The following is a 16,433-nucleotide window of genomic DNA, read 5'->3' as shown; positions in this document are numbered from 1 at the left end:
AGAAGAGTTACCAAGATGGAAGGTCTGTCACAGTGCAGAGGGATCAGCCCTATTCTCATTTGTACAATGAAAGACTAGAAGCAATGGGATGAAACTGAAAGGGAGGAGACACAAATTAGATATTAGAAAAATCTTTCTGTCAATGAGGGTGATCAATGAGTGGAACAGGTTGCCACGGGAGGTGGTGAGTTCTCCTTCGATGGAAGTCTTCAAACAAAGGCTGGACAGACATCTGTCTAGGATGATTTAGTGAATCCTTCACTGAGCAGGGGGTTGGACCTGATGGCCCTTGAGGTCCCTTCCAGCTCTACAGCTGAAATCAGTGTGTCTGTCACTATACTGTTATGCCCTCAGTTTAAGCACTATTACGGTTAGGGACCTGACAGGTTACCTTTACATGTATGCAACATGTTCTTAGGCCTAATGCCCACAGCCGTGATGGACTCCGCCAGTGGAATATTGCAGCGGAGTCCGCCAAGGTGTCCCCCAAGACCCTCATACTCACCACTCTGGATCCACTGTATGTGTCCCGCATGGAGGGCCGGCACGCATGCGCAGCACAGTGTGCCAGATGACGTGGCCAGCTGTGGGCGGGGACGTGTATTCACGCGATACTTCAGAATTATAGTGTGATGGCCGCCTTCCGTAAAATGCGGCAGAAATCCGTCCGTGGGCATTAGCCCTTGAGCTCTCCTAGTGATGATTGTTACCCGGAATTTTATGATAGTTCAAACTGCTTCAAAGATATATCAAGAAACTAATAAGCTCATGATTTTGGAACTATTAAGATTTAAAAAATTATGTTCAGGTATGCTATATAGTGCAGCAAAACTAAGTAAAGGCTGATACCAGCCTTAACAATAATGTTATTTGTTACTTATAGTGCATTTATTAATAAACCATATGAGTGTCCAGACAAACCGATGTGCTTCATAAGCAGACTGATCAACTCAAAAAATAGTAGAATCAAATATTTAGTTTTTTTTATTGCATAAACTTTTTTTTTATTTAATCAGCTGTACAACTAAATACATTAGGAAGGCTTATTTTCTTTCACTTGCATTGCACTCACTACCTCATTTAAAAATGTTATTTGTAGGGATTCTTTAGTATGTGTAATCTTTCTGAGGTACCCCTACATTGTAAAGAATTACATTCTTATCAATGATCTATAGCATATGACTAGTATGCCATAATTGTCTGTGTGGGTTGGGGGTTGGATGAAGTTGACCACTGCGCTTTTCTATACAGTTAAGCTGAAAAGTTTTGGCAATGTATGCCAAGACAAACATTAAGAGATTTTCTTGGCATTAAACCCTGACGTATAACAAACTTAGTATGAGTTAGGTCTAATATGTACTAAGGGTCCTGTATAAAAACGAGCAACTAGTCATATGCTTGCTTTTAGTTCTTTCACCAATCAGCAAATTTTAGAAACTACCATTTGAGACTTATTGGAAAAATAATAAAATGTAACATTATCTTACATAGCTACTTGAAGAACTACAGAGCATGACTTTTTCCTTCGATGGTGAAACTTTTAACTTTGATTCATCTGGAGATGTCTCAATTGGATATGATGTGATTACTTGGCATGTGATGAACACAACTAATACAATTAAGATTATTGGTAAATATGAAATATCAGAAAGCAAAATCAGCATAAACAGAAGCTTACTGCATTGGAACACCAAAAATAATCAGGTAATAATAAAATGTGGCAAAATAATTTTATATTAACCATTGTAAAGTATAATGAGTCTATGTTCTTATTTTACAGTACCGCATAATAAGCAGTTCCTGTATATATGTTTATATTTATTTAATAAACCTCCACTTTTGGACTTGGGTCATCCTGATTCCTTTGGAAAATGAGGCAACTCCTAAAAAGAAGCGCAGAAAAAGTTTTTTTCACCTCTTCACATTATACAGTAAAATGGAACAAATATCCTGCACATATCTCTACCCAAATTACCTTTAATATATAAATACATTAATGTCTTTTAAAACATAAATGAAAAAAAAATTACATAGTGGATGTGAACAAATGCAAAGAAAGGAGACAGTCATTTCTCGTGATTCCATGCTTGCTAAAATGTTCAAGGGGTTGTCTGGAACTTTCTGGATGTTTTTCAATTAATGACCTGTCCTCAAGACTAGTCATCAATAGGTGATTGGTGAGGGTTTGCTGCTCAGGATCCCTGCTGATCAGGTGATTTGCAGTGCCGTTGTCAGCACTGTCCATAATACAGCAGTGTGGGTTGCAAGCACAGCTCCAATTGAATTCAATGAGAGCTGTGCCCGCAATACCAAACTGGGCTGTTGCAATGTTTTTAGTGCTATCTGCTTCCAACATTGGCCACATTAAGAGTGGTACCAGAAATCATGTAATTGGTGGGGGTCCCGAGTATCAGATTCTTACCAATCATCTATTGATGATGAGTCCTGAGGACATGTCATCAATAGAAAAACTTCAAAAAGTCCCAGACAATCAAGCTTTATTTATAATTCATAGCTGCTCAGGAGATTTGGAGCTCTGCATTAGGAACACAGATCAGAGACCTGAAATAGATTTATTATGAAAGTAATCAACACAGAATTTTGAGCTTAACCCCTTCCAGCTCTAGGGCGTAAATTTACGTCCTGGCAGTGGGGTACTTCCCGCAACAGGGCACAAACATACATCCTGGGGATAGCGCGAGATCATAAGTGATCTCGCGCTATATGCATTGGGAGCCGGCTGTCATTCATAGCCGGCCTCCCACTGCAACAGCGGGGGTGCATCAGAGATGCGCTTTTTGCTGTTAACCCCTTCCTGGCCGCGATCTATGTAGATTGCGGCATGGGAAGGGTTCACAGAGGGACCTTGCTCCCTCTGTGACGTCACCGGGCTCTCGCAATATAATTGCAGAGAGATCGGCTGGTTGCCATGGAAACAGGATGCCAGATACTGGCGTCCTGTATTGCCATAGCCTGGGATCGCAGTGTAAGCAATAAGGCATTGCAGGGCAGTAGCCCTGCAATGCCTTATTACAGCGATCATCAGTGCTGTACTGTAAGTCCCCCAGTGGGACCCAAATGGTGTAAAAAAAAAAGATAATAAAAATGAAAAAAGAAAAATAAAAAAACCCTTTTTCATGCCTTATCTGATATTAGCATTAGAGATGAGCGAGCACCAAAATGCTCGGGTGCTCGTTACTCGGGACGAAATTATCACGATGCTCGAGGGCTCGTTTCGAGTAACGAACCCCATTGAAGTCAATGGGCGACTCGAGCATTTTTGTATATCGCCGATGCTCGCTAAGGTTTCCATTTGTGAAAATCTGGGCAATTCAAGAAAGTGATGGGAACGACACAGCAACGGATAGGGCAGGCGAGGGGCTACATGTTGGGCTGCATCTCAAGTTCCCAGGTCCCACTATTAAGCCACAATAGCGGCAAGAGTGGCCCCCCCCCTGTCAACAACTTTTACTTCGGAAAAGCCCTCATTAGCAATGCATACCTTAGCTAAGCACCACACTACCTCCAACAAAGCACAATCACTGCCTGCATAACACTCCGCTGCCACTTCTCCTGGGTTACATGCTGCCCAACCATCCCCCCCCCCCCCCTGCACGACGCAGTGTCCACAGCGCACACCAAAGTGTCCCTGCGCAGCCTTCAGCTGCCCTCATGGCACACCACCCTCATGTCTATTTATAAGTGTGTCTGCCATGAGGAGGAACCGCAGGCACACACTGCAGAGGGTTGGCACGGCTAGGCAGCGACCCTCTTTAAAAGGGGCGGGGCGATAGCCCACAATGCTGTACAGAAGCAATGAGAAATATAATCCTGTGCCACCTCCATCAGGAGCTGCACACGTGGGCATAGCAATGGGGAACCTATGTGCCACACACTATTCATTCTGTCAAGGTGTCTGCATGCCCCAGTCAGACCGCGGCTTTTTATAAATAGTCACAGGCAGGTACAACAACGCAATGGGAATTCTGTGTGCACCCACAGCATGGGTGGCTCCCTGGAACCCACCGGCGGTACATAAATATATCCCATTGCAGTGCCCAGCACAGCTGAGGTAACGTCAGCTTTAATGCAGGTGGGCCAAAAATTAATTGGATTACACTGTAGGTGAGGGCCCCAAAAAATTGGTGTACCAATAGTACTAATGTACCTCAGAAAAATTGCCCATGCCCAACCAAGAGGGCAGGTGAAACCCATTAATCGCTTTGGTTAATGTGGCTTAATTTGTAACAAGGCCTGGAGGCAGCCCAGTTAAAATAAAAATTGGTTCAGGTGCAAGTTTCAACGCTTTAATGAGCATTGAAACTTATAAAAATTGTTTACAAAAATTATATGACTGAGCCTTGTGGGCCTAAGAAAAATTGCCCGTTCGGCGTGATTACATGAGATTTCAGGAGGAGGAGCAGGAGGAGGAGGATGAATATTATACACAGATTGATGAAGCAAAAATGTCCCCGTTTTTGATGGTGATAGAGAACGATGCTTCCATCCGCGGGTGCAGCCTACGTATTGCTTAGGTATCGCTGCTGTCCGCTGGTGGAGAAGAGAAGTCTGGGGAAATCCAGGCTTTGTTCATCTTGATGAGTGTAAGCCTGTCGGCACTGTCGGTTGACAGGCGGGTACGCGTATTTGTGATGATTCCCCCAGCCGCACTAAACACCCTCTCTGACAAGACGCTAGCCGCAGGACAAGCAAGCACCTCCAGGGCATACAGCGCGAGTTCAGGCCACGTGTCCAGCTTCGACACCCAGTAGTTGTAGGGGGCAGAGGCGTCACGGAGGACGGTCGTGCGATCGGCTACGTACTCTCTCACCATCCTTTTACAGTGCTCCCGCCGACTCAGCCTTGACTGGGGAGCGGTGACACAGTCTTGCTGGGGAGCCAGAAAGCTGTCAAAGGCCTTAGAGAGTGTTCCCCTGCCTGTGCTGTACATGCTGCTTGATCTCCGCGCCTCCCCTGCTACCTGGCCCTCGGAACTGCGCCTTCTGCCACTAGCGCTGTCGGATGGGAATTTTACCATCAGCTTGTCCGCCAGGGTCCTGTGGTATAGCATCACTCTCGAACCCCTTTCCTCTTCGGGTATCAGAGTGGAAAGGTTCTCCTTATACCGTGGGTCGAACAGTGTGTACACCCAGTAATCCGTAGTGGCCAGAATGCGTCTAACGCGAGGGTCACGAGAAAGGCATCCTAACATGAAGTCCGCCATGTGTGCCAGGGTACCTGTACGCAACACATGGCTGCCCTCACTAGGAAGATCACTTTCAGGATCCTCCTCCTCCTCCTCCTCCTCCTCAGGCCATACACGCTGAAAGGATGACAGGCAAGCAGCATGGGTACCCTCAGCAGTGGGCCAAGCTGTCTCTTCCCCCTCCTCCTCATCCTCCTCATGCTCCTCCTCCTCCTCCTCCTCAACGTGCTGAGATATAGACAGGAGGGTGCTCTGACTATCCAGCGACATACTGTCTTCCCCCGGCTCTGTTTCCAAGCGCAAAGCGTCTGCCTTTATGCTTTGCAGGGAACTTCTCAAGAGGCATAGCAGAGGAATGGTGACGCTAATGATTGCAGCATCCCCGCTCACCATCTGGGTAGACTCCTCAAAGTTTCCAAGGACCTGGCAGATGTCTGCCAACCAGGCCCACTCTTCTGTAAAGAATTGAGGAGGCTGACTCCCACTGCGCCACCCATGTTGGAGTTGGTATTCCACTATAGCTCTACGCTGCTCATAGAGCCTGGCCAACATGTGGAGCGTAGAGTTCCACCGTGTGGGCACGTCGCACAGCAGTCGGTGCACTGGCAGATTAAACCGATGTTGCATGGTGCGCAGGGTGGCAGCGTCCGTGTGGGACTTGCGGAAATGTGCGCAGAGCCGGCGCACCTTGCCGAGGAGGTCTGACAAGCGTGGGTAGCTTTTCAGAAAGCGCTGAACCACCAAATTAAAGACGTGGGCCAGGCATGGCACGTGCGTGAGGCTGCCAAGCTACAGAGCCGCCACCAGGTTACGGCCGTTGTCACACACGACCATGCCCGGTTGGAGGCTCAGCGGCGCAAGCCAGCGGTCGGTCTGCTCTGTCAGACCCTGCAGCAGCTCGTGGGCCGTGTGCCTCTTATCTCCTAAGCTGAGTAGTTTCAGCACGGCCTGCTGACGCTTGCCCACCGCTGTGCTGCCACGCCGCGCGACACCGACTGCTGCCGACGTGCTGCTGCTGACACATCTTGATTGCGAGACAGATGTTGCGGAGGAGGAGGAGAAGGAGGGTGGTTTAGTGGAGGAAGCGTACACCGCCGCAGATACCACCACCGAACTGGGGCCCGCAATTCTGGGGGTGGGTAGGACGTGAGCAGTCCCAGGCTCTGACTCTGTCCCAGCCTCCATTAAATTCACCCAATGTGCCGTCAGGGAGATATAGTGGCCCTGCCCGCCTGTGCTTGTCCACGTGTCCGTTGTTAAGTGGACCTTGGCAGTAACCGCGTTGGTGAGGGCGCGTACAATGTTGCGGGAGACGTGGTCGTGCAGGGCTGGGACGGCACATCGGGAAAAGTAGTGGCGACTGGGAACTGAGTAGCGCGGGGCCGCCGCCGCCATCATACCTTTGAAAGCCTCCGTTTCCACAACCCTATACGGCAGCATCTCCAGGCTGATAAATTTGGCTATGTGCACGTTTAACGCTTGAGCGTGCGGGTGCGTGGCAGCGTACTTGCGCTTGCGCTCCAACACTTGCGCTAGCGACGGCTGGACGGTGCGCTGACAGACATTGGTGGGTGGGGCCGAGGACAGCGGAGGTGAGGGTGTGGGTGCAGGCCAGGAGACGGTAGTGCCTGTCTGCTGAGAGGGGGATTGGATCTCAATGTCAGGTTGGGGCACAGGGGGAGAGGCAGCGGTGCAAACCAGAGGCGGTGAACAGCCTTCGTCCCACCTTGTGGGGTGCTTGGCCATCATATGTCTGCTCATGCTGGTGGTGGTGAGGCTGGTGGTGGTGGCTCCCCGGCTGATCTTGGCGCGACACAGATTGCACACCACTGTTCGTCGGTCGTCTGCACTCTCAGTGAAAAACTGCCAGACCTTTGAGCGCCTCGGCCTCTGCAGGGTGGCATGGCGCGAGGGGGTGCTTTGGGAAACAGTTGGTGGATTATTCGGTCTGGCCCTGCCTCTACCCCTGGCCACCGCACTGCCTCTTCCAACCTGCCCTGCTGCTGCCCTTGCCTCCCCCTCTGAAGACCTGTCCTGAGTAGGCGTAGCAAACCAGGTGGGGTCAGTCACCTCATCGTCCTGCTGCTCTTCCTCCAAATCCTCTGTGCCCTCCTCCCTCGGACTTACTGCCCTTACTACTACCTCACTGATAGACAACTGTGTCTCATCGTCATCGTCCCCCTCACCCACTGAAAGCTCTTGAGACAGTTGCCGGAAGTCCCCAGCCTCATCCCCCGGACCCCGGGAACTTTCCAAAGGTTGGGCATCAGTCACGACAAACTCCTCCAGTGGGAGAGGAATCTAAACCATTGCTGCCCATTCTGGGCAGTGGCCCGAGAACTGTTCCTGGGAGTCTGCCTGCTCCTCAGAATGTGTCATTGTAATGGAGTGAGGAGACTGGGAGGAAGGAGGAGCAGCAGCCAGAGGATTCAGAGTTGCAGCAGTGGACGTCGCAGAAGTCTGGGTGGTCGATAGATTGCTGGATGCACTTTCTGCCATCCACGACAGGACCTGCTCACACTGCTCATTTTCTAATAAAGGTCTACCGCGTGGACCCATTAATTGTGAGATGAATGTGGGGACACCAGAAACGTGCCTCTCTCCTAATCCAGCAGCAGTCGGCTGCGATACACCTGGATCAGGAGCTCGGCCTGTGCCCACACCCTGACTTGGGCCTCCGCGTCCTCGGCCGCGTCCACGTCCTCTAGGCCTACCCCTACCCCTCAGCATGGTGTATTACCAGTAGTGCAGAAACAGAACGCTGTAATTAAATGTGCCGCTTATTGGCCTGTGGTTGGAGGCTGACTTCGCTTACGGAACGCACAGCAGAGCCAGGAAAGAATTTTGCGCAATCCTGCTGTAACACTTAGCTGGCTGCGTATGAATTAGGACAACTACCCCCAGCAGAGACCCAGTACACTGAGGACGGTCACAGGCAGCCCAAATAGATTTTTTTTCCCAAATGTTTTTGGAAAGGCCCACTGCCTATATACACTAAATATGTCTTCTGTCCCTGCCTCACCACTACTGGCCCTGGACAATGTAAAATTACTGCAGGACGCAATGCTCTGCACGGCCGATATACAAAAAAAAAAAAATGTGCAACACTGCAAAAAGCAGCCTCCACACTACTGCACACGGTTAGATGTGACCCTAAGAAGGACCGTTGGGGTTCTTGAAGCCTAAAATAACTCCTAACACTCTCCCTATAGCAACTCCAGCAAGACAGCACTTTCCCTGAACTATGTCAGAATGTATCTGTGGCGAGCCGCGGGAGGAGCCGATTTATATACGCGGGTGACACCTGATCTCGCCAGCCACTCACTGCAGGGGGGTGGTATAGGGCTTGAACGTCGCAGGGGGAAGTTGTAATGCCTTCCCTGTCTTTCTATTGGCCAGAAAAGCGCGCTAACGTCTCAGAGATGGAAGTGAAAGTAACTCAAACATCGCGTGGTACTCGTCTCGAGTAACGAGCATCTCGAACACGCTAATACTCGAACGAGTATCAAGCTCGGACGAGTACGTTCGCTCATCTCTAATTAGCATACAAAAAGGTAAAAAAAAATATTTGGTATTGTCGCGTCCGTAATGACGCGTACAATAAGTTGCACATGCTTTTGACTGTGCACGGAAAAAAGCGTTTAAAAAAACACAAAAAAACTGAGGCGAAATGCGAGTTTTTCGCATTTTGCCTCCCTAAAAACGCAATAATATTGATCAAAAAAGCCATATATACCCCAAAATGGTACCAATAAAAACTACAGCTCGTCACACAAAAAATAAGCCCTCATAGAGCTCCGTCCAAGGAAAAATAAAAAAGTTACAGGACTTTAAATGCAGCGATTTAGAAAAAAAAAGATTTCCAAAAAAAGGGTTTTTATTGCAGAAAAATGGAAAAACCTAACAAAAATGTAAGAATTTTGGTATCGTTGTAACCATACCCACCCGCAGAAAAAATGGATTGTGTAATTTATGCTGCATGATTAACACTGTAAAAAAATAATCTATGCCAGAATCGATGCATTTTCTCTCCCTGTTATCATAAAAAAATAATAAAAGTTTTACAAGATAGTCAATGTACCCAAAAATAGCACCGATAAAAACTATAGTTCACTATGCAAAAAACAAGCCCTTATACGGCCCGTCTACGGAAAATTAAAAAATGTATGGCTTTTGAAAAATGGAGAAGAAAATCTGCCAAAAATAGTTCCGTCCTTAAAGGGGTTGTCTCGCGAAAGCAAGTGGGGTTATACACTTCTGTATGGCCATATTAATGCACTTTGTAATATACATCGTGCATTAAATATGAGCCATACAGAAGTTATTCACTTACCTTCCCTGCGCTGGAGTCCCCGTCTCCATGGCTCCGTCTAATTTCAGCGTCTAATCTCCTGATTAGACGCGCTTGCGCAGAAGGGTCTTCTCCCATCTCTTCGGCCCGGCACGAGCGGCATTCTGGCTCCGCCCCCTTATAGTGTCATCGCGTAGCTCCGCCCCCGTCACAAGTGCCGATTCCAGCCTCCTGATTGGCGGGAATCGGCACACGTGACGGGGGCGGAGCTACGCGATAACGCGTACCAGGGGGCGGGGCCAGAATAGGCGATGTCATTAAGGGACACTATAGGCAGCTTTTCTTAATTATGCGTTGGTAACATATGCATTACTTGTTTTTGTTACCATTTGTAGCCAGCTTTTTTTGCACAATGCACTTTTTCAATACTTGATGATATTTTCATACCTTTTGGGGTCTTTATTTTATCTCATATGGAGTTGTGTTTTTCGTCCTGTTTTGTATTGTGGACTCATTTTATTATATTTAATAAATTATATATTTCTTGTCATAAATTATTGCTTTGTCATTTTTTGTAGGTCAATATTCTTTTTCAGCAGTGCGGCACAGATTTCTGGCGTATAATATACAATGTTGCTTTGTTCTTGTGATAGTGATTAATTTAAATGTTTGTATTGCCGGCTATTTATTGTTTAATTTAATTTCTACATGCCTGATCCTTTGTTCACAAATGTTCTCAAGAGAAATAGGCTGCCAGAGCTGAGTATGTGTGTTTATGATGTCTATGGTGGTGTTGGGGGTAGTTAAGAGGAAGTACATGGCCTGCTTTATATCTCCTCACTGAATTCAGACCATGGGAAGTCAGGGAAAGAAAGTACAAGACAATGAACTGCTGGCAGAATGGTAAGTTTGTGACCTGCTCCCTCCATAAAAGTGGACTTAAAATAGCAGGGCAGCAGAAAAATGACCTCCAGAAAATTAGCAGCAAACAGCAGCAAATAAGTGGGTAAGGAGAACCTGTTACGTTTTGGAAAACCTGTTGAAAACTCGTTTACACTTTAAAGTTTTTTTTTCATATTTTTTATTCCTCATTTTACAGGTTCCTTTTTCAAATTGCTCCAAATCTTGTACTCCTGGATACTATAGAAAGTACTCATTCATAAGCTGTTGCTATGCATGTGTCCCTTGTCCTAAGGATGATTACTCACCTATAGCTGGTAAGTACCTTGGCTTTGAATACTGGCATGATTTCTTAACATACTCAATATGGGGCACTGAAGCAGTTGTCTAACCGATCTTCATCCATTTTGTGAAAAAAAATAGCTTCTTTTTGTTCGCTTTTTGCATTTGTCTGTTTTTATTGTTTTATACCTTGTTACACTTTATTTCATATACAATGTTTTATTGGAGCAAAAAAGCATGGAGTTTAAACAGATGAAACAAACTAACAAAAATGAATGAGACCTGAACAGGGAAGCTATGGTGAACGACAAGCCGAGCACGTTAAGGATGGATTTGCAGAATTTAATGGATTTTCTGGGCAAAAATGATTGGTGGTCTATGCTCAGAATAGACAAAAAAATCACTGAAAATAGACACATACTTACCAATGTACTAATAGAAGAGGGCCAGTAGAAGCAGCACATCCTTTAACATGCAGACGGCCAAACTGCTATATGGAGGAGCAATCGCAAAGGTGCAAGGTACTGATGAACAACCACTCACATGCCTTCCTCATATTGAGGGTGGCAGCTGCTTAAGTCTATACTTGCACATAGATAATGTATATACAGGGTGCCAGGCCATGTGGTATGTGTAGTGAACCACGCAGGCTTACAACCTATTAGAATAGGTCAGAATAAGTGGTTGCCAATAGCAGATTGGCGGGGGTCTACCATCCAAAACCTCTGGAGTGTAGCTGAAAAGAAGGCGATTTGGATGGCTATCCTGAGGATAGGTCACCAGTAGTTTTCACCTGGAAGAGCTCTCTAAGGTTTTGTTAAAATCTCACTACTTCTTTATGTTCAGCATATGTGGTGGGGAAGTTTCAGACACACACACTGAATGTATCCATAGGCCCCAAAGTACCCAGCATATGCTTTTGGTACATGCTGGGCTGGTATGTATCAGCATACCTTTTTCTTTCTTTATTGTATATGAAAGCATAGTCTGCTGTTCTTTTCTATCCACGGGGACAAAGTTTAAAAAAAGTATACAGTGCAGTATACATTACTTACAGTGAAAGTCAATGACAGATACATGTCTGTATGCCTCCTGTATGCAGTGGCTTATGTTGCAAGCCATGGCAGACCCATTTTTTAATGATCCTCAATTAATCCAAAGAGCTCCTGCTATTTTTGATTGCAAGTATAGAATTATTCTGTTGTTGCTGAAATAATACCAAAAGTATTGGAATGGCAATGTGAACAGTCACTGGTCCAGATATTTTATTATAAACGTTGTTATACCCAGCTACTCTGATTATTCAGAAGGTGACCTCCAATCATAAACTACGGCACAAATGGCATAGTGCATATGTGCTTGGAACAGCATGATGGGTCACTGGTCAGTTACGTTGCCTCACCCTTGTATTCAAGGTTAACTAGGGAAATTTCTGCATCAAGCTTTTTTCCTTCTTGCTGTCTGTTACAGCTCCTCTCAAATTAAAAAAATAAACAGATTTGCTTATCATGTTCCTTTGTCAGTGATTGATAATTGACAAATATGTATTTAATAATTGGGATTCATTAGGTGAAGATTGTGGGAGAATCTGCATAGTAAATGCCTATGAAAGACTGCAGTTTTGGCAAATTGCTAACTCATATGATTAAGCAATTGCAGTCCTCCCCTACAATACTCCAAATCACTGGGAGTGACAGTGCTCTACTTAGGCCTGTGTTACACTAACATATTTGCGCACAATACGCAGTGAATATAACCCATTGATTTCAATGGGTTAGTTCACATAAGTGTATTTTGCTTTTGCACTTTATTCGCGCAAAAAAATATGCAACATGCTCTATTTGCGCACAAAATTATTACGTATCATATTGAATAATTAACTTACTTGCTCATGTCAAAGAATGGGAGCATGCTGGCATGCTTTTTTTCCTTTTTGCACACAGTTTGTGTGTGCAAAAAGCACGGTAAAACACACAGATGAGTGCACAAATACACAGCCTTACAGATAATGATCACATTTTATTATAAGTTTCCATGATATCTATGGTAGTCTGTATCAATCTACCTCATTTTCTACCCCAGTTGAAATTAACGCAATTCAATTTTTTACTCTGTCCTCACCCGGTCGCAACAGCCGCTGATTGCAACTGTCAACTCTTTAAATGCAATAATTGATTCTGGTAGTTGCCGAAATGTCCCTTCTTCAATAATATTGCAGGGTGTCCTTTAGCTGCCATGGCAGCAGGAGGCCTTATGAGGGATCCCAGGGCTGCAATCGAAGATCGCCTAAGAAGCCATGCCAGTGGCGTTGCTTATTAGACTTCCTCTCAGATCGTAGTATAATGTAATACTACAGTATTACATTATACAGCAGGAACAATCCTATGGGGACTTAAAGAAATGTAAAAATGAGTAAGAACAAAGGTTTATTAATTATTAAAAAAATAAAAGGTAATACAAGTTTTTAAAAAAATTTTGCATATTTATAACAAAAAATTCAAAACAAAAATAAACCCCAAATATTTTGTATCACTTCACTGCATCCATAAAAGTCCAATCTATCAAAGTAAGGCCGCCTGCACATGGCAGAGCCGGATTCCTATAGCATGATTTCCCATAGCATGCTACAGGTGGTATTTGCTGTGGATCCATGGTGTGGACACTTGTCGCAGATTCCGCAGCAAATATCCACCTGAGCAGGAGGCCTAATGCATTATTTATCCGTCACGGTAAACGTCGACAGAAAAAAAATACACAGCGCCAGAATTACGCTTTTTTTTGGTCACCTTATCTCCAAGCAAATGTAATAAAAAGTAATTTTAAAAATTGTATGTACTCCAAAATGGTACCAATAGAAGCTACAGGATGGCCTGCAAAAAAATGAACCCTCATACAACTATATAGATGGAAGAAGAAAAGTTATCGTGGTCAGGAGATGGAGGCAGAAACAAGATTTCCCCCAGAGATGGTGGAATTGTGCTTTTTTTTTTCCATTTCACTTCACTTAGAATTTTATTTACGCTTTTCAGTACCTTCTATGGTACATTATATTGTACAATTGAAAAATACAACTTAGTGGATAGAGGTATGATTTTTTGAAAGTGAGGAGGAAAAAACAAAAATGAAAAACAAAAAATAACATGACGCATTTGATGAGTACTGAAGATTTTGGTTAAAATTTTATAATGATTATTAAAGGAGGTGTCCAAATTGTTTATTTCTGGCCCAAACTTGGACACCACTTTAACCAGTTAAGGACAAGGCCCATGCAGTAAATAACAGAAGCAACATAAGCATATACTCACCTTTCCTCACTGTGACTAGCGCTCCTGCTCTAGGCCCAGACGTCATGTTTACAGACATCAGACCCTTCTTTATAAAACATCCCAGGCTGCTGCAGCCAGTGACTGAGCTCAGTACTCATTAAAATCTTCAGTACTCATCTAAATTTTGTCAGCACTTTTATTGTCTATTTGACCGATATAGATCTGTCCACAACTGACAATTTCTGAAGCAAGCAGGTACAGTTGGGGTATGCTCTGCTTCAGTCAACTTGCCTTTCTTGCTGAGTGTTCTCAATTAGTTTGGCTTTGGGGAAAGGTCCCTGCTTTGGATTTTTTGTATATAAAAATGCAAGTGTACCCCACAACAGTCTCTACTATACCCCCTTTAGTCCCTTGCCTTCCAAATTTGGCAGCCCCCAACTCATCAAGGTATTTATTATGTCATTGTACTGATAAAATTGGCTTCTATGCAGAAAAAAAAGTTTGCAGTATGTTATTATCTACCTCAACCCCCCTCATAGGACTGACAGATAAATGTAGTCTACTAAAACAAATACCAGAATATTACACATCTAATTTTCATTTCTTTTCCAGATGCGACTGAATGTCTAAAATGCCCTTCCTGGCAATGGTCAACCAACGGAAGTGATCGATGTGCAAACAGGACAATTGAATACTTTGATTGGAAAGACCCATATGCCATTACATTGTTAATTTTCTTAGCTATTGGATTTCTGCTCTTGATAATGACTGCAGCTTTATTTCTTAAACACTTTGACACCCCGGCAGTTAAAGCAGCAGGGGGACACTACACATTCATATTAATGGTATCATTGCTCATTAGCTTAGTGAGCATTGGGTTATTTATTGGAGAACCAAATGACATTCTCTGTGTAGTCAGACAACCTCTCTTTGGAATCAGCTTCACCATTTCTGTATCTTGCATTTTGATCAAATCAATCCGAATCTTGCTAGCATTTGAATCTGCCAAAAGAGGCAAAGTAGTAGTCAAATTAAAGTATGTGCCAGGAGTTCTTATTATTGCATTAAGCAGCGTCCAGGTGCTTATTTGTACAATATGGCTTCTGATGAACAGACCTTACCGTGAATACTATACAGTGAATGACCTCCTGATAATACAGTGCAATGAAGGATCGTATGAGGCATTCGGCATCATGCTTGGCTACATTGGGTTACTTGCATTGATTTGTTTCCTTCTAGCTTACAAAGGCAGAAAACTGCCTGAGAAATACAATGAGGCTCGGTGTATCACCTTCAGCATGCTGGTCTATATGTTTGTGTGGATTCTCTTTATTCCAATCTATATAAATACTAGAAGTGGCATATATCTTTCAGTAGTAGAAGCTGTTGCCATACTAGCCTCAATATATGGAGTTATATCTTGTCATCTTTTACCAGGTTGCTACATCTTACTTTTTAAAAGAGAAACCTGCACTCGGGAAAAATACCTGCAGAGTACCTTTCTTTCATTTTATAGAGACCAGAAAAAGGTACAGTCATTTTGCAAACCCAAGGTAAATCTGGAAGTTCCTGCTGCTGCTCTAAAGCCAAACTTTATAGCTACTCGCGTACCTCAGGTTAAGGTGACGTTGGGCTCTCCGGCTGGTAGAAGAAGACGACATAATAGCTATTAGTAGAGTAAGGGTATGTTCTCATGACAGGAATCCATGTTGGATTTTTCTGCACAGAATCCATTTCTAAATCTTTAGCAGAACTCTGTGACCAAGCCATGTATTTCTGCTGCAGATTTGCCCCTCTGTTTGCTATGGATCAGTGTGCGGATTTAGCTCTTGTCAATAGGCAAATCCATGTGCAGAATTGCCAACGTAGATTCAGGACAGAATCCATGTCAAGAAGTGACATGTCACTTTTTTTTTCCTGTGTGTGGATTTGAAATCCTCATAAGGGAACAATATGCTCCAGTGCAGATCCCCATTCAAATGAATGGGGTATTTTACTGGTGCAGATTTGCTGCAGATTCTGCCATGTGAACATCCCCTAAAACAGTCTTTTGATGAGCAGTTCTTTTTTTGGATGGGGGGCGGAGATGGGCATTGGTTGCCAGTCATATGGATTAATCCGGTTATGAATCTCTGACTATATTGATTACTGTTTTTGATTACTGTAATGTAATATTAAAATCCATATAACATTGTGAAGTATGGCATATGTTATAGTATGACTGCTTTATATTACATAGCTGCTGGTTAAAGCTAGATAAGGTGCGTTCGTTTATATCAGTTGCTTCTGGTCAGATATTTTTTTTCTTGAGCCAGAAACGCAGGTGTGAATATTGTGCACATAACGCAATGTCCTATCTGCTTTCTGGCATAGCTGATCACATGAATGACCACTGGGATCATTTCTGTCATTAGTTCATGCCAGAGGACATTTGTGTGTTAAGGATGGGAATAACCCAGCCCCACAATATAAGGTATCCAGTAGATGA

The 16,433-nt window shown here is 44.4% G+C and overlaps 1 protein-coding gene across 3 annotated transcripts in view; it reads left to right on the top strand.

The window, feature by feature from the left end:
• The window catches only part of LOC136632125 (G-protein coupled receptor family C group 6 member A-like), a 40,834-nt gene extending 24,691 nt beyond the window's left edge, over positions 1-16,143 (top strand). For all 3 annotated transcript variants that reach the window (XM_066606773.1, XM_066606763.1, XM_066606784.1), the window contains 3 exons: positions 1,492-1,704; positions 10,597-10,714; positions 14,558-16,143. In XM_066606773.1, the coding sequence (XP_066462870.1) occupies positions 1,492-1,704; positions 10,597-10,714; positions 14,558-15,618 (1,392 nt within the window). In that variant the 3' untranslated portion in view covers positions 15,619-16,143. The remainder of the gene's footprint in view (positions 1-1,491; positions 1,705-10,596; positions 10,715-14,557) is intronic.
• Positions 16,144-16,433: the final 290 nt, after the last annotated feature.

The sequence above is a fragment of the Eleutherodactylus coqui genome, chromosome 1 (genome assembly GCF_035609145.1).
Source record: "Eleutherodactylus coqui strain aEleCoq1 chromosome 1, aEleCoq1.hap1, whole genome shotgun sequence".
Classification (NCBI taxonomy): Eukaryota; Metazoa; Chordata; class Amphibia; order Anura; family Eleutherodactylidae; genus Eleutherodactylus; species Eleutherodactylus coqui.
Note: the sequence above shows the minus strand (reverse complement) of the source record. Positions and strands in the feature narration are given on the sequence as shown.